Source organism: Gorilla gorilla, chromosome 18, assembly GCF_029281585.2.
Source record: "Gorilla gorilla gorilla isolate KB3781 chromosome 18, NHGRI_mGorGor1-v2.1_pri, whole genome shotgun sequence".
Classification (NCBI taxonomy): domain Eukaryota; kingdom Metazoa; phylum Chordata; class Mammalia; order Primates; family Hominidae; genus Gorilla; species Gorilla gorilla.
Window position 1 is genome coordinate 97,071,118 of NC_073242.2, and position 27,403 is coordinate 97,098,520.

At 51.2% G+C, this 27,403-nt stretch overlaps 1 protein-coding gene across 2 annotated transcripts; it reads left to right on the plus strand.

Annotated features, from left to right (window-relative positions):
• Position 1: 1 nt before the first annotated feature.
• On the plus strand, positions 2-27,105 carry NUTF2 (nuclear transport factor 2). Of its 2 annotated transcripts, none has more exons than XM_055366201.2 (5): positions 2-2,783; positions 20,876-21,003; positions 24,131-24,202; positions 24,292-24,390; positions 26,588-27,105. In XM_055366201.2, exons 2-5 carry the CDS (start codon positions 20,905-20,907, stop codon positions 26,699-26,701), a joined length of 384 nt encoding a protein of 127 aa, XP_055222176.1. In that variant the 5' UTR covers positions 2-2,783; positions 20,876-20,904; the 3' UTR covers positions 26,702-27,105. The 2 variants fall into 2 exon arrangements, with proteins under 2 accessions (XP_055222176.1, XP_055222177.1); XM_055366202.2 differs by lacking the exon at positions 2-2,783 and adding an exon at positions 2,918-3,255.
• The last annotated feature ends 298 nt before the right edge of the window (positions 27,106-27,403 follow it).

Consider the following 27,403-nt stretch of genomic DNA (forward strand, 5'->3'; position numbering starts at 1 on the left):
CTCGCCATTTTATTTTTACAAAAACATAGTTAAATGTCCTTGAAACATGGGGAAATAGGCCTCAGCCTATTTGAAAGACCAGGCTGACCCTGAAAGTAGAGATACTTCAATGACCAGTTTTTCCAAAAATGGGCCCTAAGCACATGGATCCTGGCCTTATAAGGTCCTCAGAGTTCCTGGCCCAGCTCACCCTAAAGAGTTTGGAAACTGCACCAAATGGGCCCAGTTTGTCCATGGATTATCTCCCTGTATCCTTTCAACAAGAAGGACCAACTGGTAACTAAGCTATATTGTGATAGTTTGCCTCTGAGGGTTTTGAATTCTCAGCTGGGATTGAATTTTGCTCACCATGACATCCCTTAGGCTTAGCACAGCCTCTGGTATGCATGTGCATGCAGTTACTCTTTGAACCGGTAAGACCGCAGCTGGAGCTAGCCAGGGCTGCTTCAGGCACAAGGACTGTTGTATAGATACCTTGGCCTTGGTACACCTTTGGTGTGACAGAGCTGTATCCACAGAGAGCATTAAGAAGTTGGGAGGTGTGATTCCTTGACTCATTTTCTTGGTTGCCTGCCTCTATTTTTTTTTTGTTTTTTTTAGATGGAGCTTTGCTCTTGTTGCCCAGGCTGGAGTGCAATGGTGTGATCTCAGCTCACTGCAACCTCTGCCTCCCAGGTTCAAGCAGTTCTGCCTCACCCTGCTGAGTAGCTGGGATTATAGGCGCCCGCCACTACGTCTGGCTGATTTTTGTATTTTCAGTAGAGACAGGATTTCACCATGTTGGCCAGGCTGGTCTCGAGCTCCTGATCTCAGGTGATCCGCCTGCTCTGCCTCCCAAAGTACTGAGATTACAGGTGTGAGCTACCCCGCCCAGCCTCTATTTTTTCTTAGATTGAATATTGAAGGGGCAAGGATTATATTGTTTTTGTCTATAGTTCCAAGTAATTTAGCTCAAAGCCAATGTCTAAAAGTAAATGCCTTTAAAGCTCTGGGTTTACTGTGGGTGGTGGGGCACAAACGGAGACTTTCAGACCCCAAAAAATATGACTCCCTTCTCTGTTACTTATGGACAAAGCCATCTGCCTGGGGACTTGTCTGTGGCAACATGCTGGGAAGGTCCTAAAACTCAAGTCTCTGTTTCCCTTCTAGTCCCTTAGCACTGAGTTGGGAAAGAAGTCTGGTGGGGAAGCAGTGAGACATAGGTTGTGTAGGTGACTGGCTGGGGGATGGACTGGATCTCTGTCTTCCTAGGGTTAGATCTGGCTGGTAATCAGGTGGTGGAAGCACTGCAGTGCCCTTTGTTGCTCCTATTGGGCCAGTCTCACATCTTCCCGGTTTCCTTCCTTGGAGCAAGGCCTTTTCCAGGATCCAGCCATGCTCTTCAGTGTATCCTTGAGCTCCTGTTTATTGAAGGGACTTCTGCTGTTTCTGCATTGGCTCCCTTGAGGCTCTCAGCAGTACTCCCTGGACCCTCCCTGGTGTCTGGAGGTTATGGGCAGTGTTTTGGCTTCTTAGGGAGAAGAAGACAGTTCACAGAGCAAGGGAGATCCCAGATGCAGATGTATAAGCAGGGCAATGCAGAGTTCTCACTAGCTGAGTAATAAGCATCTAGTCAGGCAAAGTGTAGTGTTGACAGACCTGAGATTTAAAAAACAGAAGTGTGGTCCGGTCTTACCACCATCTCTTGGAGGGGTAGCCTGTGGGTGGGTGAAGGTGCAAAACTCTTATGGAAGAACAGGAGTACTGAGAGACCTCTGGCCAGGAAGGAAGGCTAGGAGTCGCCTGGAGAGGCCTTGTAGCCATTTCCCTTACCTGTGGTACCCCAAGTTGGCTGCAGATCTCTTTGCCAAGCACAGGTCTGACCTAGAGACTGGCCTTACCACAAATGTTTGTGTTACCAAGAAAACAAATGGGCGTTGAAAGGAAAGGGCAATGGGTAGGAAGAGAACTATTTACAATCTGGTCACTTAAATCACAGGGAAATTTTGGGTCAGTCAGTCATTTCTCTTTCCTCATTAATAAAAATGAAACACTTAGCTGCTCTATCTGCTGCAAAAAAACCTTACAGAATGTTTTGGGGACCCCTGACTGTAGAAGTTTGAGGGTAACCTCTCCAACCAAGCCCCACCTGAGGGACATTTGAGTCTCCGTCCCAAAAATATCCTAGCCTGCTCGAAACCAGCTTTGGGCCCGACTCGCAGAGGTGCAGGCGCACGAATGTTGGGATTGCAGGAGCTGTGCGTTCCGCCCGGCCTGGTTAAGGCCACACAGCTCGGAAGAGTAACAGCGGCAGCCATAGCCCCAAGGGGAGGGGGTTTCGTGAGCGGAAACGGCCCAGGGGCCCAGGGAGGGGCAGCTGGGCCAGCTTGGGGCCGGGCTGGGCTCCCACGGAGGCGGGGCCAACCCCCACCCCAGTGCACAGACCGGGCGGGGCCGAGCCAGCTGAGACCAGGCGACAACTGAGCCCTGACCCTAGCCTGGCGCCAACCTCCAGTGTTCCAGAGGCTTCCGCTAGACCACAATTCTCAGGGGCTTGCCCCGGCAGCCTCCCTCCCTGGCTTAGCCTCACCTCCCGCGCTGCGGGCCGTGTCTGGGCCTCCGCGCATAGCACGCCGGGAATTGTAGTTTTCTCTCGGCGCGCTCATGCCGGAAAGGGGGGGCGGCGGGACTGCGTCTCCCAGAGTGCAGCGGGGCGGGCGAAGGAAGGCAGGGGGGAAGGGACAGTCGGTCGCAGACCGCGCTGGGTTGCCGCCGCCGCTGCCGCCATCGTGCCAGCCCCTCGGGTGAGTGTCGGGGCCAGCACGCCGGGGCGGGGGCTGGGCCGCAGGAGCCGCTCTCTGGGCTGCCGGGAGGCTCCGCTGAGAGTCCCCGGGCGGCCCCTCCCCTCCCCCCCCCCCCGGCGGCCCGAAGCCGCGCGGGGCCCGGGCCATGTGTCGCGCGCGGCTCCGCCTCCCGCCGGTCCTGTGAGGCGGCGGCCGGGGGTAACGCACAGAGAGCCAGCCGGGCGCCTATCTGGGCCGTACCGTGCTGGTGGCTGGTGCACCGGCCTGCGCCATGGCCAGGCCTTCTTCTCTAGTCAGGACCATCCGGATGGGGCCTTAGGGCCCCGCCCCGTCCAGCCTGGCCCGGCCTGCGCGAGCCCCGCAAGCTCTGCAGGCTGGCTAGCGGGCAGACCCCAGCCCCACGTCCTGCTAGCCACCTACGAAGGATCCGGGGATGGGCAGCACCACCCGGCCCGCTCCAGAGTCAGCATGGGTAAGGGCGCCCGCCTGCCGCAGCCGGGGCTTGGGCCCCTCACCCTGTTCCCGACCATAGCCCGGCCGGGGTGTAGGTGAACGCCCCCTCCTTGTCTGCCCCTCGGAAGTGTACGTTTCTTACCGCTCCCTTTGTGGAGCCCGTACTAGAGTTCTCGAAGGGAGGGCAGGGTCAGGGAATATGAGGCGGGAGGGGATTCCACGGGAGACTTTACCCCTGGCTTGTCTTAGAGGATCTGGGCCTGATGGGGTGAGGCGGCTCCTGCCCGGTAGGCCCAGCCCACGCCCTTCTCTATCAGTGACCAGACCCCAGCAGCAACACAGAATTGCCCCGCAGGACAGGATGACTTAATAAGAATGGGATGTTAAGATGGGACTTAATGCACGGGAAGTAGAATTCAGGCCTGAGGTTCTTGAGCCTAGTGCTAAACCAGAACCTGGGCTGGAAGGGGCCTTGGGGGGTGGGGCCCGTAGATTTCAGACTTTGTGGGGCCCTTCCGAAGCCTGGGTGGCAGAACTAGGGCTGGAAGCTCCAGAAAGTCCGGCTTCCCCTCACTTGCTTGCTCACTTCCCAACAACGGGAGCTGCCTGTAAACAGGCAGGAACCTGGTTGCTTTATGGAATTGCCCTTACTGATGCCATCAGAGACCCTACTGAGTTCTGGGGGAAGAGTTATCTTTGACCAGAAAATACTATCCTGATATCCTTTGTAAAGGCGCTTCTGATTGAGAGATGGTAAATTAAGGAACCAGTCCAGAGAAGACCTTGGGACTAGGGGAGAGATGGCGTGTAAAGCGTTGATTTCTCTGAGCTGCAGTCTTTCCAGAGACTAAAGAAGCAGCTCAGGCCTGGCGCGGTGGCTCACGCCTGCAATCCCAGCACTTTGGGAGGCCAAGGCCAGCGGATCACCTGAGGTCCGGGGTTCCAGACTAGCATGGCCAACATGGCAAAAGCGCATCTCTACTAAAAATACAAAAATTAGCTGAACGTGGAGGTGCACTTCTGTAATCCTAGCTACTCAGGAGACTGAGGCGGGAGAATTGCTTGAACCCGGGAGGTGGAGGTCGCAGTGAACTGAGATCATGCCACTGTACTCCAGCCTGGGTGACAGGGCAAGACTCTGTCTCCAAAAAAAAAAAAGCTGGGTGTGGTGGCGTGCACCTGTAATCCCAGCTACTTGGGAGGCTGAGGCAGGAGAATCGCTTGAATCTGGGAGGCAGAGGTTGCAGTGGGCAGAGATCATGCCACTGCACTCCAGCCTGGGCGACAGAGCAAGACTCTGTCTCAAAAAAAAAAAAGAAAAAGAAAAAGCAGCAGCAGCTCAATCTCTGCAGCCCTGGCCTCAGCAGCAAGCAGAATATCAGGTCTCTTAGAAGGGCTGATTGAGACCCAAGGTGAAGAAAGCCACTGCCCCTGCATATTTTTTTCTTCCTCCTTGAATATTTTCCCAGGTAATGTTTTTCTGGTCATTTCTGGTCACTTCTTCCAAGTACTCTTGACCTAGAAGTTTTCTTGCATATGAATTGCTCTGCCTAGTTATTCTCCCTGATCAGGAAGAATAGGCAAGAATGCTGCTCAGATTTTACCAAGCCCTGCCTTCTCTCTGGATGTAACTTTCCTAGTCCATATCCTGGCCCATGAGGACATGGAAATCAGGTTCATCCAAGAGGCTCAGGAGAGGCCAACTTTGCCAGTGGAGCTGGGCAATAAGGAGGGACTACCCACAGGACAATGAGGTGAAATCTAGAACTAGAAGCAGTTATTTCAAGACCCTGTATGTTGTCTGGATGGGTACTTTCTAGGACACAGATTTCAGGTGAGCTGGCTTACGGCTATGGCTTAGTTTGCGTATTTCATGGCCCTGGGTGACTTGACCAGGAGAGTTTTTTTTTTTTTTTTCTCTCGAGGTGGAGTCTCGCTCTGTCACCCAGGCTGGAGTGCTGTGGTGCGATCTCGGCTCACTGCAACCTCCGCCTCCTGGGTTCAAACGATTCTCCTGCTTCAGCCTCCCCGGTAGCTGGGACTACAGGCGCATGCCACCATGCCTGGCTAATTTCTGTATTTTTAGTAGAGAAGGGGTTTCACCATATTTGTCAGGCTGGTCAAACTCCTGACCTCAGGTGGTCTACCTGCCTTGGCCTCCCCAAAGTGCTGGGATTACAGGCATGAGCCACTGATCCCGGCCTATTTTTATTTTTATTTATTTATTTATTTTGAGACGGAGTCTCACTCTGTCACCCAGGCTGGAGTGCAGTGGTGCGATCTCTGCTCACTGCAAGCTCCGCCTCCCGGGTTCACAGCATTCTCCTGCCTCAGCCTCCCGAGTAGCTGGGACTACAGGCGCCCGCCACCACGCCCAGCTAACTTTTTGTATTTTTAGTAGAGATGGGGTTTCACCGTGTTAGCCAGGATGGTCTCGATCTCCTGACCTCGTGATCCCCCTGTCTCGGCCTCCCAAAGTGCCGAGATTCCAGGCGTGAGCCACCACGTCCGGCCTTATTTTTATTTTTTGCAGTGATGTCATCTCCATATGTTGCCCAGGCTGGTCTCAAACTCCTGAGTTCAAGCGATACTCCCACCTCAGCCTCCCAAAGTGCTGGGATTACAGATGTGAACAATTGCCCAGTGATCACAAGGGTTTTCTTCAGGGTCAAAAAGATACTTTTCCTTCTCCAACGTTACTCAAGAGTAGGAGGAATTCAGGTCCCTCCCTCTCATTCCAACCTCTAGAAGTTCCCTGTAACTTTTTTTTTTTTTTTTAAATGGAGTCGTACTCTGTCTCACAGGCTGGAGTGCAGTGGTGCGATCTCGGCTAACTGCAAGCTCCGCCTCCCGGGTTCACGCCATTCTCCTGCCTCAGCCTCCCGAGTAGCTGGGACTATAGGCACCCGCCACCACGCCCGGCTAATTTTTTGTGTGTGTTTAGTAGAGACGGGGTTTCACCATGTCAGCCGGGATGGTCTCGATCTCCTGACCTCGTGATCCACCCGCCTTGGCCTCCCAAAGTGCTGGGATTACAGGCGTGAGCCACCGCGCCCGGCCGTTCCCTGTAACCTCTTTGTCTGAGGTCAGCTAGCCATTGCTAGGCATCCTGATCCTGAGAATTCGTTAATGTTTCTGGAACTTGGCGGGCCTTTTAGGTCTCAGATATAAGAGAAGTAGCCTGAGGTTCTCCAGGATCTATCTGCATCCTCTATTCATGTAGGGCTGACTTGGAAGTGGGACCTGGCATTCGGTGGTTGGGATATTGCTGCACAAGGATGAGGCAGGATACAAGATGCCTCAGTTCTCAATTAGCTCAAAATTATGTCCCTTCGTGTATAGGAGCCTATCTGCCTATCACTATTTTTTTTTGAGACAGAGCCTCGCTCTGTTGCCCAGGCTGGAGTGCAGTGGTGCGATCTCAGCTCACTGCAACCTCCGCCTCCTGGGTTCAAGCAATTCTCCTGTCTCAAGCCACCCGAGTAGCTGAGATTACAGGTGCCCACCACCACACCCAGCTAATTTTTGTATTCTTAGTAGAGATGGGGTTTCACCATATTGGCCAGGCTAGTCTTGAACTCCTGACCTCAAGTGACCCACTCGCCTTGGCTGCCCAAAGTGCTAGGATTACAGGTGTGAGCCACCGCACCTGGCCGAGCCCATCTCTTCTCTCTGAGCCATGTCTTGTTTTATTCTGTTGCCTTTGGAGTTGGTGGTTTGGGACGGGAATAATTACTTAAGAGAGACACAGAATAGGCAGGGTGCGGTGGCTCATGCCTGTAATCCCAGCACTTTGGGAGGGCGAGGTGGGCGGATCACGAGGTCAGGAGTTGGAGACCAGCTTGGCCAATATAGTGAAACTCTGTTTCTATTAAAAATACAAAAATTAGCTGAGCATGGTGGCAGGTGCCTGTAATCCCAGCTACTTGGGAGGCTGAGGCAGGAGAATCGCTTGAACCCGGGAGGCGGAGGTTGCAGTGAGCCAAGATTGTGCCACTGCGCTGCAGCCTGGTGACAGAGTGAGACCCTGTCTCAAAAAACAAGGGCGACACAGAATTTTGTTTTTTTTTATTATATTATACTTTAAGTTCTAGGGTACATGTGCACAACTTGCAGTTTTATTACATATGTATACATAATGCCATGTTGATGTGCTGCACCCATTAACTCATCATTTACATTAGGTGTATCTCCTAATGCTATCCCTCCCCGCTCCCCCCACCCCAGGACAGGCCCCGGTGTGTGATGTTTCCAACCTGGAGACACAGAATTTTCAAATTTCCGAACAAGTCTGGGCGCAGTGGCTCACGCCTGTAATCCCAGCACTTTGGGAGGCTGAGGTGGGTGGATCACTTGAGGTCAGGAGTTCGAAACCAGCCTTACCTACATGGAAAAACCCTGTCTCTACTAAAAATATGAAAATTAGCTGGGCGTGGTGGTGCATGCCTGTAATCCCAGCTACTCAGGAGGCTGAGGCAGGAGACTCGCTTGAACCTGGGAGGCGGAGGTTGCAGTGAGCTGAGACTGCCATTGCACTCCAGCCTGGGCAACAACAGCGAAACTCCATCTTGAAAAAAAAAATTCATAACTAGAAGCCACCTTATATCAAAAATTCTAGGATTCAGCACCAGCTCTGAAGCTGGAGCATCGCTTGAGGCCAGGAGTTCAAAACCAGCCTTGTCAACATAGCAATACCCATTTCTACAAAAGAAAAATAAAAAAATAGCCAGTGTGGTTGTGGTGTTGTATACCTGTAGTTCCAGCTGCTCAAGAGGCTGCAGGAGGTCAAGGAACCGTGAGCTATGATCATGCCATTGCACTGTAGCCTGGGGACACTCTAGCAAGACCCTGTCTCCAAAAAAAAGGCTAGGTTTCCCTTAACGAAACACTATTATCTTTTTTTCTTTTTTTTTTTTTTCACCCAGGCTGGAGCGAAGTGTCACTCTTGCCCAGGCTCGAGTGCAGTGTCGCAATCTCGGCTCACTGCAACCCCCGCCCGCCGGGTTCAAGCAATTCTCCTGTGTTAACCTTCTGAGTGGCTGGGATTATACCCGCCTGCCGGTATAATCCAGCTAATTTTTATATTTCTAGTAGAGATGGGGTTTTGCCATGTTGGCCAGGCTGGTCTCAAACTCCTGACCTCAGGCGATCTGCCCACCTCAGCTTCCCAAAGTGCTGGGATTATAAGCGTGAGCCACCATGCCTGGCCTTTTTTTCTTTATTTTTTTATTTTTTGAGACAGAGTTTCGCTCTTGTTGCCCAGGCTGGAGTGCAATGGCGCGATCTCGGCTCACTGCAACCTCCGCCTCCTGGGTTCTAGCGATTCTCTTGCCTCAGCCTCCCTAGTAGCTGGGATTACAGGCATGTGCTGCCACTCCTGGCTAATTTTGTATTTTTAGTAGAGACGGGGTTTCTCCATGTTGGTCAGGCTGGTCTCGAACTCCCGACCTCAGGTGATCCACCCACCTTGGCCTCCCAAAGTGCTGGGATTACAGGCATGAGCCACTGCGCCCAGCCCTTTTTTTCTTTCTTTTTAAAGTTTTTCTTAGGGTACATCAGCAGCCTTTTTATTTTATTTTATTTTATTTTAATGAGATAAGGTCTCACTCTTTTACCAACAGTGAGACCCTGTCTTTAAAATAAATTAAATAAATAGAAACCAGCCAGGTATGGTGGTGGGTGCCTGTAGTCCCAGCTACTTGGGAGGTGAGGCAAGAGGATCACTTCAGCCCAGAAGTTCAAGTCTGCAGTGAGCTGTGATTGTGGCACTGCTAAAGTGCAGTTGGTGCCATCTCACCTCACTGCAGCCTTGACCTCCTGGGCTCAAGCAGTCCTCCTACCTCAGCCTCCTGAGTAGCTGGGACTACAGGTGCGCACCATCACGCTTGGCTAATTATTATTATTATTTTTGAGACGGAGTCTCACTCTGTCTCCCAGGCTGGAGTACAGTGGCACGATCTCGGCTCACAGCATCCTCCGCCTTCCGGGTTCAAGAGATTCTCCTGCCTCAGCCTCCCAAGTAGTTGGGACTACAGGCTCCTGCCACCATGCTCGGCTAATTTTTGTATTTTTAGTAGAGACAGGGTTTCACCATATTGGCCAGGCTGGTCTCGAACTCCTGACTTTGTGATCCGCCCACTCAGCCTCCCAAAGTGCTGGGATTACAGGCATGAGCCATTGTGCCTGGCCACACCTGCTAATTTTTATATTCTCTTTTTTAGTTTTTGTGGAGACAGAAGTCTCACTATCTTGCCCAGGCTGGTCTTGAACTCCAGGCTCAAGCAATCCTCCTGCCTCAGCCTCCCAAAGTCCTGGGATTACAGACGTGAGCCACTGTGCCCAGCCAAGTTTTACAACTTCTTGTAGAGACCGGATCTCACTGTGTTGCCCAGGCTGGTCTCAGAACTCTTGAGCTCAGGTGATCCTCCTGCCTCAACCTCCCAAGTACTGGGATTATAGGGAACAGCCACCACGCCTGGCCTGTTGTGCATGGCCTTCTTTTTGAGATGGAGTTTCGCTCTGTCACCTAGGCTAGAGTGCAGTAGCACGATCTCAGCTCACTGCAGCCTCTGCCTTCCAGGTTCAAGCGATTCTCCTGCCTCAACCTCTTGAGTAGCTGGGACTACAGGCACGCACCACCACGCCCAGCTAAATTTTGTATTTTTAGTAAAGACGGGATTTCACCATGTTGGCTAGGATGATCTTGATCTCTTGAACTCTTGGTCTGCCTGCCTTGGCCTCCCAAAATGCTGGGATTACAGGCATGAGCCACTGCTTGCCTGGCCTGTGCGAGGCCTTCTAGTCCCCTGCCTGGAGCATGGGTTTATGGCTTCTCCTCCTTTCACTGAGACCCTCTTATGGTCACTTTAAGTGCCCAATAGTTGTTCCTGTGGTGGTACCCATCAGGGCATCTTCCCAGGCGCCAGACAGGAATTCTCCACAGAGGTGGGAGGTTCAGCAGACCTGGTCAGGGAGGCTCCTTGGATGTTCCTTCAACAGATGGCCCTTGCCTGGGGGCTTACAGAGGGAAACAGGAGACAGCAGGGACTTTGGAAATACCAATAGCGCTTGTTTTAGAATCCAATTCAGACCATTTTCGTTGAGGCCTCCAGGACAGAGGAATAGTCCTTTTGGGGCAAGGGGAGTGAATCCTAAAAGTTTTCCACAGAATAGACATTGAAAGTTGGGCATGATTTCTTGGCCGGGCACAGAGGCTCACACCTGTAATCCCAGCACTTTGGGAGGCCAAGGTGGGTGGATCATCTAGGTCAGGAGTTTGAGACCAACCTGGCCAATATGGCAAAACCCCGTCTCTACTAAGATTCCAAAAAATTAGCAGGGCATGGTGGCAGGTACCTGTAATCCCAGCTACATGGGAGGCAAGAGAATTGCTTGAACCTGGGAGGCGGAGGTTGCGGTGAGCCAAGATCGCGCCACTGCACTCCAGCCTGGGCGACAAAGGGAGATCTCTGTCTTTAAAAAAAAAAGTTGGGCAGGATTTCTTTAAGCTGAGGTTGAGCCGAACCTTGTGCTGGGTGCTGGGTTTTTTTTTTTTAAATTAATGTTTTGATAGGGCATTTGAGAATGATGTTTGTGTGTTTGCAGTTCAGTTTGAGTTGGCTACCCCTTTCCTGGCTTTGAGATTCTGTGATTCTCTCTTCCTTTGATCATATATGGCAGGAATTCTTGAGTCCCTCCCTCCGGGAGCCAGCAGTGTGTGGATTATCCTTGGAGTGACTTAGGCCGTGTGATATTATTCACCCTCTTTTTCCTCACCCTATCAGCTGGAGTGTGCCCTCCTGGGCAGAATGCTTTGCTTGGGTCTGGGTTTGTCTGGGAACGTGTCTTAGTGGCCAAGGGAGAGGGACACGAGGCCCAGGGTGGCCTGCCTAGGGGCCACAGGGCTCCTACTGCTGGCTGACCAGTGGCCAAGAACTTCTTTTCATTGTCTTGGGCGTTACTCATTTGTTCCTGTACCTGCTGTGTGCCAGCTCCCTAAGCCCCCAGGCTGGAGACAGGGCTGCTATGGGGATGGGGAACCCTCATTAGAGAGGGGTTTCTGGGGTACCTGGGAACTGAGGGCTGTTTGCCCCAGTGTCCTCAGTAAACTGGGGGAATTTTGGAATGTTTGTTTCTTAAAGCCTCGAATGATTCCGTCAGAGCCAGTGGGTCTCCCGAGGGCAGAAACTCGAAAGCTTGCTGCCCCAGGAAAGAGCTCTGTGTGGAGATACTGGTTCCACTTGCAGGTGGTTTCAGGACTAGGAGAATGCAAATTCTCAGTTGTCCTAAGGTGTAAAGCTGCTTTGACCTGCTGAGTAGGTGCTCAGCTTCTTCCATTCTGAGGCTCCATGGAGCTTGCTGATTTCACAGGGGAAGACAAGGCCTGGGCTGCATTCCTTGCCACCAGATTTTTTTTTTGGCGGGGGGGATGGGGGAAATGAGAATAACTTTATTTCATTGCGGGGGGAGTGGGCAGATGTCCAGCCTCAGAACTTCTGGAACTGCTTCTTGGTGCCAGCGGCCTTGGTGACCTTGAGCACATTGAAGCGTACTGTCTTGCTCAGGGGCCGGCACTCACCCACTGTTACGATGTGGCCAATCTGGACGTCCCTGAAGAAGGTGGACAGGTGTATGGACATGTTCTTGTGCCACCTGATTTTGTCACTAGGTGCTTTCTGCTACTCCACATTGGCTCTCAGCTGTTTGCATCTTGGCCAGTTTTTTTTGTTTTGTTTTGTTTTGAGACAGTCTCGCTCTGTCGCCTAGGCTGGAGTGCCGTGGTGTGATCTCAGCTCACTGCAACCTCCACCTCCCAGGTTCAAGCAATTCTCTGCCTCAGCCTCCTGAGTAGCTGGGATTACGGGCACCCACCACCACGCCTGGCAAATTTTTATATTTTTAATAGAGACAGGGTTTCACCATCTTGGCCAGGCTGGTCTTGAACTCCTGACTTTGTGATCCACCTGCCTCGGCCTCCCAAAGTGCTGGGATTACAGGCGTGAGCCACCATCCCCGGCCCAGTTTTTTTTTTTTTTTTTTTTTTTTCCTTTTTGAGTCGGAGTTTTGCTCTCGTTCCCCAGGCTGGAGTGCAGTGGCGTGATCCTGGCTCACTGCAACCTCTGCCTCCTGGGTTCAAGCAATTATCCTGCCTCAGCATGCGGAGTAGCTGGGATTACAGGCGCCTGCCACCACACATGGCCAATTTTTTGTATTTTTTATAGGGATGGGGTTTCATCATGTTGGCCAGGCTGGTCTCAAACTCCTGACCTTAGGTGATCTACTTGCCTTGGCCTCCCAAAGTGCTGGGTTTACAGGCGTGAGCCACTGTGCCCGGCCCCATCTCGGCCAGTTTTGTGGACATTCTAATGCTGGCTATGCCAGTGGCCTTTTGTGGTCTTAAATTCTTTCTTAACCTCTTGGAGTCTTTGTTTCCTTGTCTATAAGGTGAAGATAATCACCAGCTTCACAGGGCTTGTTGTGAGACTCAAGTGAGAGAACACAGAAGTGTTTGACTCACAGGAGGTGTTCCCTCCACCACCCTGTGGACGCCATGGTCATCCCTTTATTCCCTGCTCTTCTCAGTCTCAGCGTGTCACAACAGTGTTGGCCAGGCCACAGGAGTGGTCACTTAGGGGTCTCAAGCCCCATTAGGGGAGCCAAGTCCATGTTTACCTGACAATCAAGTTCATGGCCTGAGGCTCAGTTCACAGATGGGAGCTGTGTAGAAGGAATGGGGCCCCAGAGGTCTTCTGAGTCACTGGGGAAAGGGAGGTTACATAGGGAGTGAGTGCAGAGCAGAGACCAGAATGCAGGTCTCAGGATTCAGCTGGGCCAGTCAGGGAAGCCCAGTGGCTCTAGAACCCTCCCTGCAGGCAGAAGAGGAGGAAGGGGCCCTTAGGGTGCTGTGGGCACCTAGACCTCAGGTGACAGCCCCGGGAAAGGATTCTGTCCTGGCCAGCCATCTGGGCTGATTTCACTCCATCCTTCAGCCAGGGGAGTGGTGGGCCAGGCAGTTTCCATTCCTGATTCTAGGCCCTGTCCATGGTGTGGGCGAGATACCTACCTTCTTCCTAGCTGTTGACCTAGTATTCACCTAGGAACCCATACTAACTCCTTACAGCTGGGTCCTGCTCCATACCCCATTCATAACCTCCTAACATCCTACAATTACTAATGATGGGACAGAGTCAAAGGGTCAAATAACAAGGGAGAAGTGGAGCAGGCTAGAGGCCAGGTCTTTGAGGGTGTGGCTGTGCCTGCTGTTTAGCCACAGCTGTCTCTCACTAGGACCTTGGGAATGAGAGAGTATTGGGGCCAAGCCCCAATTGCCACATGCCATAGACAGATAGCTGGGTGGACAACAAATAATTGTTTCCTCACAGCTTGGACAGAAGGTGTGGGTGGAGGGGAAGTGGGTCAGTAGGCCACTTGAGTGGAGTTTGCCCAGAACTTACTCCTCCTCCAGAGAAGAAGGGCTGGCCTCTCAGCCCAGGCTCTGACACACTCATGCACTTAGTCAACAAATAGTTATTGAGGGCTGGGCCAGGTACCATGGGAACAGAGATGACTAGGGGTGCTTTGTCAGGGAGATAGACCGTAAACAAATACCAAAATGTGACAATGTCATGCAGTGATAAGTGCTAAGAAAACAATACAGGAGGCAAAATGGGTAATCAGACAGCTACTTTATTATTTATTTATTTTAATTGAGACCGAATCTCACTCTGTCGCCCAGGCTGGAGTGCGATGGCATGATCTCGGCTCACTACAATATTTGCCTCCCTGGTTCAAGTGATTCTACCACCTCAGCCTCCCGAGTAGCTGGGACTATAGGCGCATGCCACCATTTCTGGCTAGTTTTTGTATTTTTAGTAGAGACGGGGTTTCGCCATGTTGGCCAGGCTGGTTTCGAACTCCTGACCTCAAGTGATCTGCCTGCTCAGCCTCCCAAAGTGCTGGGATTACAGGCGTGAGCCACTGTGCCTGGCCACTAGACAGCTACTTTAGACCAAGTGGTCAGGGAAGGTGTGAATGAGGTGACATTCGAGCTGGCACATATGTGACACACGAAGATCTAGGAAGTAGAGTGGTCCAGATAGAAGGAGCAGCAGTTGCAAAGCCCTGCGATGAGAACAGACTCAGCATGTTCCAGATAGAGGAAATTGCCTGGTGCAACTGTAGAGGAGGGGAGGGAGTGGCAAGAGATGAGGTTGGACAGCCAGGAGGGCCAGGTCACCTAGGACAGGATAAGTGGTTGAGACTTTGTTCCAGGTGCCATGGGACAGAATACATAGTAGCACCCCTCCTCAGACCATAAAATCAGTGGGGGACTTCCAGAAGGACTGACACCCAGCAGTGTCTTCCTGTCTGGTTGCTGCTGCTCTGCCTTCAGGACACTTTTTTTTTTTTTTTTTGAGACAAGGTCTCACTGTGTTGCCCAGTCTGGACCTCCCTGGCTCAAGCCATCCTCGCACCTCAGCCTCCCGAGTAACTGGGGCTACAGGCATATTCCACTACGTCCAGCTTTTTCTTTTTTCTTTTTTTTTTCTTTTTTCCTGTAGACATGAGGTCTCACTATGTTGTCCAGGCTGGTCTTGAACTGCTGGGCTTAAGCAGTCCTCCTGCCTTGGACTCCCAAAGTGTCCAAGGGATTACAGTCATGATTACAGGTGTGAGCCACCACACCCGCAAGACACTTTTTACACTCTGGCTCCGAGGGTTTGTTTTTGTTTGTTTGTTGAGATGGAGTCTCACTCTGTTGCCCAGGCTGGAGTGCAGTGGGGTGTTCTCAGCACACTGCAACCTCCACCTCTCGGGTTCAAGCAGTTCTCCTGCCTTAGCCTCCCAAGTAGCCGGGATTACATGGTGCATGCCACCACACCCAGCTGATGATTTTTTTTGTTTGTTTGTTTTTTGAGGTGGAATTTTGCTCTTGTTGCCCAGGCTAGAGTGCAATGGCACAATCTCGGTTCACCGCAACCTCTGCCTCCCGGGTTTAAGCGATTCTCCTGCCTCAACCTCCTGAGTAGCTGGGATTACAGGGAAAAATTAGCTGCCACCATGCCCAGTTAATTTTTTGTATTTTTAGTAGAGACGGGGTTTCTCTATGTTGGCCAGGCTTGTCTGGAACTCTCGACCTCAGGTGATCCACCCGCCTCAGCCTCCCAAAGTCCTGGGATTAGAGGCGTGAGCCACCGTGCCTGGCCTGATTTTTGTATTTTTAGTAGAGATGGGGTTTCACCATGTTGCCCAGGGTGGTCTGGAACTCCTGACCTCAGGTGATCCACCCGCCTTGGCCTCCCAAAATGTTGAGATTACAGGCGTGAGCCACTGCGCCAGGCCTTTTTTTTTTTTTTTGGAGATGGAGCCTCACTCTGTCACCCAGCCTAGAATGCCGTGGGGCGTTCTCATCTCACTGCAGCCTCCACCTCTCGGGTTCAAGCAATTCTGCCTCAGCCTCCCGGGTAGCTAGGATTACAGGTGTACACCACCATGGCCAGCTATTTTATTGTTTTTTTTTTTTTTTCTTTTTTTTTTGAGATGGAGTCTGGCTCTGTTGCCCAGGCTGGAGTGCAGTGGCGCAATCTCCACTCACTGCAAGCTCCGCCTCCTGGGTTCACGCCATTCTCCTGCCTCAGCCTCCCAAGTAGCTGGGACTACAGGTGTCTGCCACCATGCCCAGCTAATTTTTTGTATTTTTAGTAGAGACGGGGTTTCACCATGTTAGCCAGGATGGTCTTGATCTCCTGACCCCGTGATCTGCCCACCTTGGCCTCCCAAAGTGCTGGAATTACAGGTGTGAGCCATCATGCCCAGCCTTTTTGTTTGTTCTGAGGCAGAGTCTTGCCCTGTCACTCAGGGTGGATTGCAGTGGTAAGTTCACAGCTCACTGTAGCCTGGACCTCCCAGGCTCAGGTGATCCTCCCACCTCAGCCTCCTGAGTAGCTGAGACTGCAGGAGTGAACCACCATGCCCAGCTAATTTTTAAAATTTTTTATAGATATGGGGCTTTGTTGCTGAGGCCGGTCTGGAACTCCTGGACTCAAGTGATCCTCCTGCATGGGCCTTCCAAAGTGCTGAGATTACAGATGTGAGCTACCATGCCCAGCCTTGGGCCTGAGGGGTTTAAGCCATGTTGGCTATCAGTTTCCCTGTTGGAGGAGTCCTTTCCAGGCTGTGCTTCAGGGCTGTGTTTTTGGCCTCCGTGATAGCATGTGTGGAGGATAGCCATGACTGGTACCGATTTTGGGGCCCTCACTGCAGGCCATGCAAATCTGCTGGCATTCCCTGTGGGCTTCAGCAGACACATGAGAATCTTTCTGTGTGCCAGTCTGGAAGGAGTGATATCGTCTTCCCGATCACTCTCCTGCCTCAGGCTAGGATCTCTGTCTGCTGTGTCTGCTTTGCTGAGATGGTAGAACAGGGTTGTGACCTCGAAGGTTTGAGAAAGCTGACATCATCCTCCATGAAAACTCCTGTTGTTTGGACTCTAGGTTTGATGTGGAACTCTTCTGCCTGAGGCCTTTGTTTGGATGTGGAAGCCCTGGTTCAGGACTGCCTTGCCCCTTTCTGAGAGAGCCAGGCTCAGAGGAGTGCTCTCACTGATGTAGTCTGTTCTTGTCTCCAGGCCCAAGTTGTCACTAGAAGTCCTGACTCTGGAGAGGCCTCCAAATCTGGTCAGTCCAATTCCACCACCTATCAGCTGCTGACTTAGAGCGAGTTGGAGTTGGCTAACCTCGCTGAATCTCCTTTTGGTCATCTCTAACAAGGGGGTTGACTCACAGGGTGTGGTTACAAACAAGTGCACATAAGCTCTTTGCACATTTCTGTGCCTCATATGCATTAGTGAAAATGAAGTGTTCACAGCCAGACGCTGTTATTTTGAGTTTTGTTCTTGGAAACACTTAAAATTGGAAGATAAAAATGGAGTTTTTCTGTTGCCTAACGGGATCTCCTGGGTCAGAGGTTTTAACCTGGGGTCTATGGTTGAACAGTTGAAAATTATTCACAAGGCTGGGGCATCTCTACCTCTGTGCAAATGTGTTGGGAGAGGGCCACAGTTGCTGAGACATTCTTGGAGGGTCTTTGCACTCACAGAGACCTAAGGGTCAGTGAAGGCTGGTGTTCAGTGGGTGAGAGGTCATCAGAGTCTTCTGCTCCTCAAGGAGCCTGGCCTCAGCCTGCGGACTGTTGGGGTGAAGCAGGAGACGGTGTGGTCAGCGGCCCTCTCACAAGAGCTGTAGGAGAAGCTGTCAGGATGGTCAGTCCCCAGTCTAACGTGAGGCTGCCTCTGAGCCCGGGGTTTTTTGTTTCCAGCCTGTTACTTGCACAGTAAATGTGTTAGAAACAAGATCAGAGCTTGCTGGCTATTCTGGGGAACATCTTCCAGCCTGGCCTGGACCCCTCCCTCATGTTGCATGGGGATAGGATGGGGGCTGTGCACTCTTGCTTCTTTTTTTGGACTCAAGAGTGTTGCCTCCCGTGGGAAGGGTGGGGATCGCAGGAGGGAACTTTCCTGTGTACAAAACATGGTGAGCAGGCTCTCAGTAGGTTCTGTTGTGTCTGTATGTAGCTGGATCGAGGTAGGAGGGAATGGCTAGGGAGATGGGGATGAGGGTGGATGGCCACCTGTGGAGCTTAGGGAGTTTGGCCTTTAAGCCAAAAGCAAGGGTGTTTGTAGGGGTGGAGCATGGTCAGCTTTGTGGTTTAGAGCTCAGGGATGCAGAGTTAGCAGAAAAAAGAGACGGGCCTTGACCAGAGGACCCAGTGTCAGCACTGATGTACCAGATGAGCTTAGGGCAAGACCCAACGACATCACTGGATCACAGTGGATTCTGACTATGTGGCTGTTGTGATCACTACTTGGAAATAAACACAAGACAGTGAAGCAGGCCTCAATCCACATAGTTTTGAAGGTTCCTTGTCATTTTCTGGGAGCCCCTGATGTGTCCTATTCCTCAGAGAGCTTACTCTTCCCCACTCTTCTCTGCCCTACCAGGCCAAAGGGTCTTTCTCTTCCTTTATCCCTCCACCCCATTTCCTTCTACCACTACTTCAGTCAAGGAGTTTTTGTATCAGAAAGTTATCACAGGCCGGGTATGGTGGTGCATGCCTGTAATCCCAGCACTTTGGGAGGCCAAGCTGGGTGGATCACTTGAGCTCAGGAGTTTGAGACCAGCCTGAGCAATATGGTGAAGCCCGGTCTCTACAGAAAACACAAAAAGCAGCCAGACGTGGTGGAGCTTGCCTGGAGTCTCAGCTCCTTGGGAGGTTGAAGTGGGAGGATTGCTTGAGTCCTGAAGGTCGAGGCTACAGGGAGATGAGATGGCATCACTGTACCCTGACCTGGGGGACAGAGCGAGACCCTTTTCATGCCCCGGGACATTTGCTGGTGCTGTTTCTTCTGGTTGGCATACCCTTTCTGAGGACTGCCCAACTTTGCTCTGAGCCAAGGGTAGAAGGAGACATGGCCCTTATCCATTCCTCCAGCTTTTCCCCTACACTCAGAGCTCTTAGGCACTGGGTATGGCACCTTGGAAGCTGCAGCAGGGTCAGGGCACATTGAGTGACTAAGCATAGCAAGTACCAGGGTGGACGGGGCAGAAATGCCAGAGGTGGGAGCTGTGCTCTGCCTTAGGTCCTCTAAGTTTGTGTGTGAGTACAGCCAGCGTCTGACCCCTTGGAAATGTGACCAAGACCACAGTGAAGACTAGATGATGGTCCTGTGCTTTCCCTACTTGTTGATTTCTTTCTTGGCAGAGTATGAACTAGGACACACCTTGTGTTCCTGTGTGGCAGGCGTGACTGGATCCAAGCTTTCTCCCCTGCTTGCTTTAGATTTTCCTGGACATTTCTTAGTCATCCCAGCACTGAGCTTCTATTTTTAGTGCCACTACCTCCTAGGGGACCTAAAATAAAGCTGGCTTAGCTTCCTGCTCCCTCATTGGCTTGAGTGTTGGTCACAGAGTGGAGGATTGGCTGCGTTGTCACTCTTTCCCTACACGATTCCTCCCCGCTGGCTCCTCTGGCTTTGGGCGAGGTCACACGGACTGGAGTGAGCTAGCACTTACCATGTTGAGCTGAGGGCTTTATCATGTTCCCTTAGAGAAGCTTCACAACCACCGGCACTGTCAGGTTGCCATCCCCATCTTATAGTGGAGGAGGCTGAGGCCCTAAGAAGGGCAGTGACTTGCATCAGATCCCACCACTGCGAATGCTTGTCTGCTGGGGTGGAATCCACCTCCTCACTGCTTTGGTTCAGAGTCCTATTATCAAGACAGAGGGGGTGGGCTGCTCTACAGTTGGGGCCATCCACAGAACAACACGTGGGTCTGCAGTCAGGGGATCCGCAGCAAGATGTGGGCTTCCCTACTTGGAAGCAGCCTAGCAAAGCCCAAGCGGCTCTCGCATCTGGGGCTTGGGTTTTCCATCCAGTATCCTTACAGCCATGGTCTCTAGTTGGGAGGGGGCCTCCTCTCAGAGACCCAAGAGAGACAGCTCCTTAGGGTAAAAGCAATGCTGGGATGAGGGGATATGAAGGGATGACATGTTTCCCTTCACAGCCTCCATCCCCTCTTCCCACAACCCTCAGCTTTCCCTCTGATCCTTGAACTCATGTCCCCAGCTCTGAAGTGGGTAGGAGTCACTCCCATCAATGAAGAAATATCCTAGAAAGGGCCAGGTCAGGTAATCATCTGGCCTCAGGGAAGTAAACTGCCCCCATGAGACTAAGGGATCACTTGCTGTTTTTGGCAGAAGAGGGCCCTTGGCTGTTTACAGTGGCTCACGCCTGTAACCCCAGAACTTTGGGAGGCCAAGGCGGGTGGATCACTTGCAGTCTGGAGTTCGAGACCAGCCTGGCCAACATGGTGAAATCCCATTTCTACTAAAAATACAAATTAGCTGGGTGTGTTGGCGGGCGCCTGTAATCCCAGCTACTCTGGAGGCTGAGGCAAGAGAATCACTTGAGCCCAGGGAGCGGAGGTTGCAGTGAGCCAAGATCACGCCATTGCACTCCAGCCTGGGCAACAAGAGTGAAACTCTGTCTCAAAAAAAAAAAAAAAAAAAAAAAAAAGAGAGGCCTTGAGAATCTCCCCACATCCTCACTGGGTCTTCCATTTGTCAGCGTAGCCCTGGGACAGTGTTGGGGGCCTGAGGGCTGTAGTACAAAATAGTACACACACACAGGTATCAGTTGTTCTTGGCTGTAAAGTGGGAAGAATAGCAATAACTCTGTCCTTGCAGGTTGTTGAGAGGATTACATGGAAAGATACTGGAGGAGTGCTTAACTCCTCCCATAAGGCCCTTCCCCTTACTGGGCTTTCAAGGGCCTGCTCTGACCTTTCTTTGTTGTAGATCCACCCTTAGCACCCCTCCTGTGTGCTCCACGACCCTATCATCTATGTGTCTCATCAACCAAGAACTCAAAGGAAAGGCTGGGTCTGATCTACCTCTGGGCTCCTAGCACTGGTCTGGCTTGGGAGGGGTCTCCTGCCAGCTCCCCAGGGCCTGTCCGTGTTCTCTGAGAGAACAGATCTCAGCAAAGGACTCCAGGAAGGCCAGTGAGGGGTGGGGGTCAGTCGCTGGTCACCTACTCTCGTGGTACCAATGCTTCCCTCCTGGTCTCATTGGTCTTGCAGGTCTCCGTGAGGCCGGGTGACGCTCCAGAATGGGAGACAAGCCAATTTGGGAGCAGATTGGATCCAGCTTCATTCAACATTACTACCAGTTATTTGATAATGATAGAACCCAACTAGGCGCAATTTACGTAAGTTTCCAGCTCTAGGGCCAGAATGGACCCCAGGGGATCAATTTGGATGTTGGGCCAGTGTATCCGGTTCACAAGTTCTGGCAGCCCTATCTGGACTGGCTACACCTCTGTATCTGAGCTGTTGTCCATGGGACAGGGGTCTGAGGCTTGGCCCAAGTAATTACCTGGTCTATACTTTTCCTTTTGTCAACTTCCACAAGAGTGAGAATCCTGCTATTCTGGGCAGGGTGTTCTGGGCTTGCCATTCCATGTGGCCAGCACTTGTCATGGCACATGGTTTTGGATTGGGCAGCAACAGGCAGAGGTTAGGGCTCATGGTGCCCTCTGGAGGCAGCAGCCATGAGCATCCTCAGTGCAAAGCTGAGCTCTCCTGGAGGCCTGGGGTCCAGCTTCCTTTTGGATCCAAGGCTCCTGAATGCTCATGGAAAACAAATGAGGTTAGCCCAGGGAGGCTGATAGGTCATTTCACAAACCCTTCTATGCAGGCATTGCTGGCTGCTCTTTTTTTTTTTTTTTTGAGATGGAGTCTTGCTCTTTCGCCAGGCTGGAGTGCAATGGCTCGATCTCAGCTCACTGCAACCTCTGCCTCCTGGGTTCAAGTGATTCTCCTGCCTCAGGCTCCCGAGTAGCTGGGATTACAGGCGCCTGCCACCATGGCCAGTTAATTTTTTGTATTTTTAGTAGAGATGGGGTTTCACCATGTTGGCCAGGCTGGTCTCGAACTCCTGACCTCGTGATCCTCCCACCTTGGCCTTCCAACATGCTGGGATTACAGGCGTGAGCCACCGCGCCCGGCATTTGCTGCTCTTTTAATGATGTCCATATACACCAAGAACTAATTGTACTTGACTCTGCCTGAGAGTCAGTCACAAAAATGTGATTGATCTGGCAGGTGAGCCCAGGATGGGGGTGATAGGAGTAATCCAGGCACAGTCTCAGAGCCTGATTGGGCTGACTCTCCACAGTCTTTTCTGTCTGTCTCCAGAAAGTCAGTGTCCATTCAGAAATTTTGGAAAAAATAACGAAATTTTATTAGTGGAAGACCAATTCCAGCACAGATATTTGATTGTCATTATCATAGCAGAGTTTTTTTTTTTTTTTTGAGACAGTCTCACTCTGTCACCAAAGCTGGTGTGCAGTGGGGTGATCTCAGCTCACTGCAACTTCTGCCTCCTGGGTTCAAGCGATTCTTGTGCCTAGCCTCAGGAGTAGCTGAGGCTACAGGCATGCACCACCAAGCTTAATTTTTTTTTTTTTTCTTGAGATGCAGTCTCACTCTGTCGCCCAGGCTGGAGTGCAGTGGTGCAATCTTGGCTCACTGCAATGTCCATCTCCTGGGTTCAAGCTATTCTCCTGTCTCAGCCTCCCAAGTATCTGGGACTACAGGCACGTGTTGCCACGCCTGGCTAATTTTTGTACTTTTTAGTAGAGATGGGATTTCACCATGTTGGCCAGGATGTTGTTGAACTCCTGACCTCAGGTGATTCGCCCGCCTCAGCTTCCCAAAGTGCTGGGATTACAGGCATAAGCCACTGTGCCCGGCTACACCTAATTTTTGTATTTTTAGTGGAGGTGACATTTCACCATGTTGGCTAGGCTAGTCTCCAACTCCTGACCTCAGGTGATCCGCCTGCCTTGGCTTCCCAAAGTGCTGGGATTACAGGTGTGAGTTACCATGCCCAGCATAGAGTTTTTGAAACCTTGAAGTGATCTGACCTGAGATCCTGGCACTTGTGCCTCATTATCACTCTCCCTTTTTTTTTTTTGAGATGGAGTCTCACTCTGTCACCTAGACTGGAGTGCATTCATGCGATTTTGGCTCACTGCATCCTCTGCCTCCCAGGTTCAAGCAATGCTCATGCCTCAGCCTCCCAAGTAGCTGGGGTTACAGGTGCGCACCACCATGCCCAGCTAATTTTTGTATTTTTAGAAGAGACGGGGTTTCACCATGTTGGCCAGGCTGGTCTGGAACACCTGACTTCAAGTGATCTACCCACCTTGGCCTCCCAAAGTGCTGGGATTACAGGTGTGAGCCACTGCACCTGGCCTCATTATCTCTTAAAGCAGGCCTGAGCCAGAGAAGAGAGTTATTAGCAAGGTCCTAAAAGAACAATTTATATTTATTATTTCATAATACTCAGCACATTACCCCTTTGAAGGTTAGGAAACTAAGACTCAGAGAAATAACTTACTTAATGTCACAGCTAGTAAGCAGCAGAGGCCCTTTTGAGTTCTGCCCTTGAAGGCTGTGGAAGGGAAGATTTGAGGTGGAACTAAGCTAAGTGGGTTACATTTGAGATTTTGCTTCTTGGTGGTAGGCAGGGTCCCAGACTAGGCCTTGGAAGGCCCTGTCAGCCTCTATCTCTCCCTGATCCCATGGGTATCCAGAAGGCTAGCTAGAAAGTCCACAGTGGAACTTAGCCTCAGCCCTGGAGGGTGATGAATGTGGAATTTTTCCAAGTTATTTCTGATGACTTTTTTTTTTGAGATGGAGTCTTGCTCTGTCACCCAGGCTGGAGTGCAGTGGTGCGATTTCGGCTCACTACAACCTCCGCCTCCTGGGTTCAAGCAATTCTCCTGCCTCAGCCTCCTAAGTAGCTGGGATCACAGGCGTGCGCCACCATGCCTGGAAAATTTTTGTATTTTTAGTAGAGCTGGGGTTTCACCATGTTGGTCAGGCTGGTCTCGATGTCCTGACCTCGTGATCTTCCCGCCTTGGCTTCCCAAAGTTCTGGGATTACAGGCATGAGCCACCATGCCTGGCCACATTTCTGATGACCTTTTGGGACTGACACTGACTGACCACACAGCAGGATGGCTGAGCTCAGGCCAATATAGCCCTCCTGGGCCTATGCATATCAGAGACCATATGACTTCTTAAATACAAATGGGAAATATATTTTATTAAATAGTCTTTCAGAGCCTGGGCCCAGGGTCAGTGGGGTATAACTGAAGATGTTGATAGTGTAATGTTTGGGGGCTATACTCAGTCTCCTTCTTTAGACAGGGAAACTGAAGTGTGGCCACACTTCTCCAAGCAAGGCCCTTTTCAGAGTCTTTCCAGGGCCTTAGAGATACTTGTACTCTGAGGCCCCAACCCTGGGGTTTCCTGTGCCTTTTTCAGATTGACGCGTCATGCCTTACGTGGGAAGGACAACAGTTCCAGGGGAAAGCTGCCATTGTGGAGAAGTTGTCTGTAAGTAGGGATGAAAGTCAGGGTGCAGGTGGCTCCTTTCCCACCCCTTCTGGCCTTGGTTCTCCCACCTCCCACTCTCTCTCTTGTAGAGCCTTCCGTTCCAGAAAATCCAGCACAGCATCACTGCGCAGGACCATCAGCCCACTCCAGATAGCTGCATCATCAGCATGGTTGTGGGCCAGCTTAAGGTAATGGTACTGCCACAGTGGTAGGGAGGGGTGGGCAGGCAGAGGAGAGTCTTGTACCCCTGCTTTCCCTGTGGATGTGACCTGCTTATCTAGGGACACCCAGACAAAGTGACTGTCTAGAGCTGCGTAGTTCAGTATGCTAGCCATTAGCCACATGTACGTGGCAATTTTTAAGTTACGTTAATTAAGATTAAATAAAATGTACTTCTTCGGTTGTACTAGCCATATGGAACATTTTTGTGACTGCAGAAAGTCCTGTTGGCAGACACTGGTCTAGAGCCTTTATCTGGAAAAGGGAGAAGTATAGGAGTAGGATGGGACTGGGGTGCCAAGCCACTAGGCTCCCACTCTGCCCTAAGGTCAAGGTGGACAGGCTAGCTGGGTGCGGAGAGGCAGTCCACTACTGCAGTCCTTGCTACCACTCCTCAGGCTGGCTGCTGGCTCCTCGCCTGCTGAGCAAAGCAGATTCCTGGAACTCCTATTTCTTTTTTTTTTTTTTTTTTAATTGAGACGGAGTCTCACTCTTGTTGCTTAGGCTGGAATGCAGTGGCACAATCTCAGCTCACTACATTCTGCCTTCCGAGTTCAAGCAATTCTCCAGCCTCAGCTTCCCAAGTAGCTGGGATTACAGCTGCCTGCCAGCACACGCAGATAATTTTTTGTATTTTTAGTAGAGACAGGGTTTCACCATGTTGGCCAGGCTGGTCTTGAACTCCTGACCTCAGGTGATCCACCTGCCTTGGCCTCCCAAAGTGCTGGGATTATAGGCGTGAGCCACCTATTTCTCTTTGCATTTTCCTTCCTCCTTCTCAAGACCTATTATTCTCAGAGACTTCCTGTGGTCCCTCAGACTCCCCAAGAACTCTCCAAGGACCGGTTGTGCTTCAGCATATTAAAGTCAGATTCTGGGCTGGGCGCGGTGGCTCACGCCTGTAATCGCAGCACTTTGGGAGGCTGAGGCAGGCAGATTACCTGAGGTCAGGAGTTTGAGACCAGCCTGACCAACATGAAGAAACCCTGTCTCTACTAAAAATACAAAATTAGCCAGGCGTGGTGGCACATGCCTGTAATCCCATCTACACGGGAGGCTGCGGCAGGAGAATCGCTTGAACCTGGCAGGCAGAGGTTGCGGTGAGCTGAGATTGCACCATTGCAGTCTAGCCTGGGCAACAAGAGTGAAACTCTGTCTCTAAATAAATAAATAAAGCCAGATTCTGTTTACAAAAACACCCTTCTTCCCAAAAATAGCAGGACAAATTGGCTGCCCCTCGGCCTGGGCTTGTGTCTTACAATAACATGGTCACATGCTCTCTCTCTCTAGGCTAGCCGGGACAGGGCTTCCTGAGTCCAGAGTGGGTTTGTAGGTGGTCCTGTGGGCCTCTGCAGTGGACGCAGAGGCACCTGCTTTCTGGCCTGGACTTTCCTGTCAGTTTCTCTTGCCTGTTCAGGATGTCCTGCTCAGTGCCTGTGCCTGAAGAGGCACAGAATTCAGGAGGTCTCTGTAGGGAGCTCATTGTTCACTTTCTCAGGCAAAGGTAGTAAACACTGCTGCTTCCCACCAGCTTCAGGTTCTTCCTGGTGATTCTGTCCAGTTTGGAGCTCCCAAAAAACTGATTTGCCTCCTTGATGACGATAATTCCCAGAAAGCAGGTGATGTTAGAGACAGTGCTGGTTAGCTAGGCTCCTATTTCAACTAGGTCTCATCCTAGTTTTCTGCAGTTTGGCTGCAGGTTTCTTGCCCTTTTTTTTCATCTCAAATACTGTTTATTACGTGACAGGAAACATTGGATAGTGAACCTATGTTTTCAAGATTGTTTGCAGCTTTTTTGATACTCTGTAAGTTACTTGGTAAATACTATGGGATTCATTTCAAAATTGTGATCACTTGTGTCTGGAGATATGTGCTTGGAGGCAGGTACATCCTCTGCTCTTTGCTGTAGCTAAGGGTGAATTATTGTGCAGTTTAAGCACACATAGCAGTAGGCGTGGCTGATTGTTGGCCTACATGTGCCCGGGGCATTGTTTCATACATTACATCAATTCACATTCACAAGTACCCCTTGGCTACACTGGGATTTGAGTTCAGGACAGTAGGGCCTGATCCTAAAGTCCACATTTTTTTGCCCTCTTCTCCTACCACTGAATTCCCTTCCTGTTTCTTGATCCCCTTACTGAATCCTCTTTTCTCTCCTCATAGGCGGATGAAGACCCCATCATGGGGTTCCACCAGATGTTCCTATTAAAGAACATCAACGATGCTTGGGTTTGCACCAATGACATGTTCAGGCTCGCCCTGCACAACTTTGGCTGACCTCCTCTCAGCTAGGCACTCACGCTGTTTCCTCCTCCCTCCTCTTCCCAATACTATTCCCACTCCTCCAGATGCTCCAAATATCACGCACAAATGAGCAGGGCCGCGGTGGGAGTGGGCGCAGTGCGCTGCTGCCACTGAGGTGTTGTGCATGATGTTTGGATGCTAGACTAGTTGCATCTGACGGGAGAAGTTTGTGTTGTACCAGCGCATGCCTTGGAAAGACTTAAGTAATGCAAAAGGTTGTCCTTTTTTTTTTTTTTTTTTTTTTTAATCTACTGACAAGTTGCTCTAGTAACCCAAAGAAGTGAAGGAGAAAGCAGCTGCCTCACCGCCCAGACATTGATTTGTTCAGATGTTTCAATGCCTCATGATACAATAAAACCACAAAAATTTTCTTAACAGTTTAAATTGTTTTAATTAGTTTACTAGTTGGCTGGGCATCAGAAGCTACCCGGACCCATTGTCTCTCTCATGTTTCACCCTCCCACTTCTGCCCCAACTCTGAATACCTGTTGCAGGGAGAAACTGCTGAAGCAGCACTCCCAGCTAGCCTCTCAGAAGCCCTGTAGGGCAGTTCTCTCCCACTCCGCAGGGCGACTGGTCTTTGGAAAGCAGGCAGGAAGAGCTCAGGTCTGGCCTGAAGCTTCTCTCACTGAAGCCTGTGCAGTCAGTTCTGATACCTCCTGTGACTTCTGCTCT

Excerpts from the sequence above, each read along its gene's own strand:
- NUTF2 (XM_055366201.2), top strand. The coding sequence starts at position 20,905 with ATGGGAGACAAGCCAATTTGGGAGCAGATTGGATCCAGCTTCATTCAA. Across the intron at positions 24,203-24,291 it reads CCATTGTGGAGAAGTTGTCT|AGCCTTCCGTTCCAGAAAAT; the intron begins GTAAGTAGGGAT and ends TCTCTCTTGTAG. Across the intron at positions 24,391-26,587 it reads TGGTTGTGGGCCAGCTTAAG|GCGGATGAAGACCCCATCAT; the intron begins GTAATGGTACTG and ends CTCTCCTCATAG.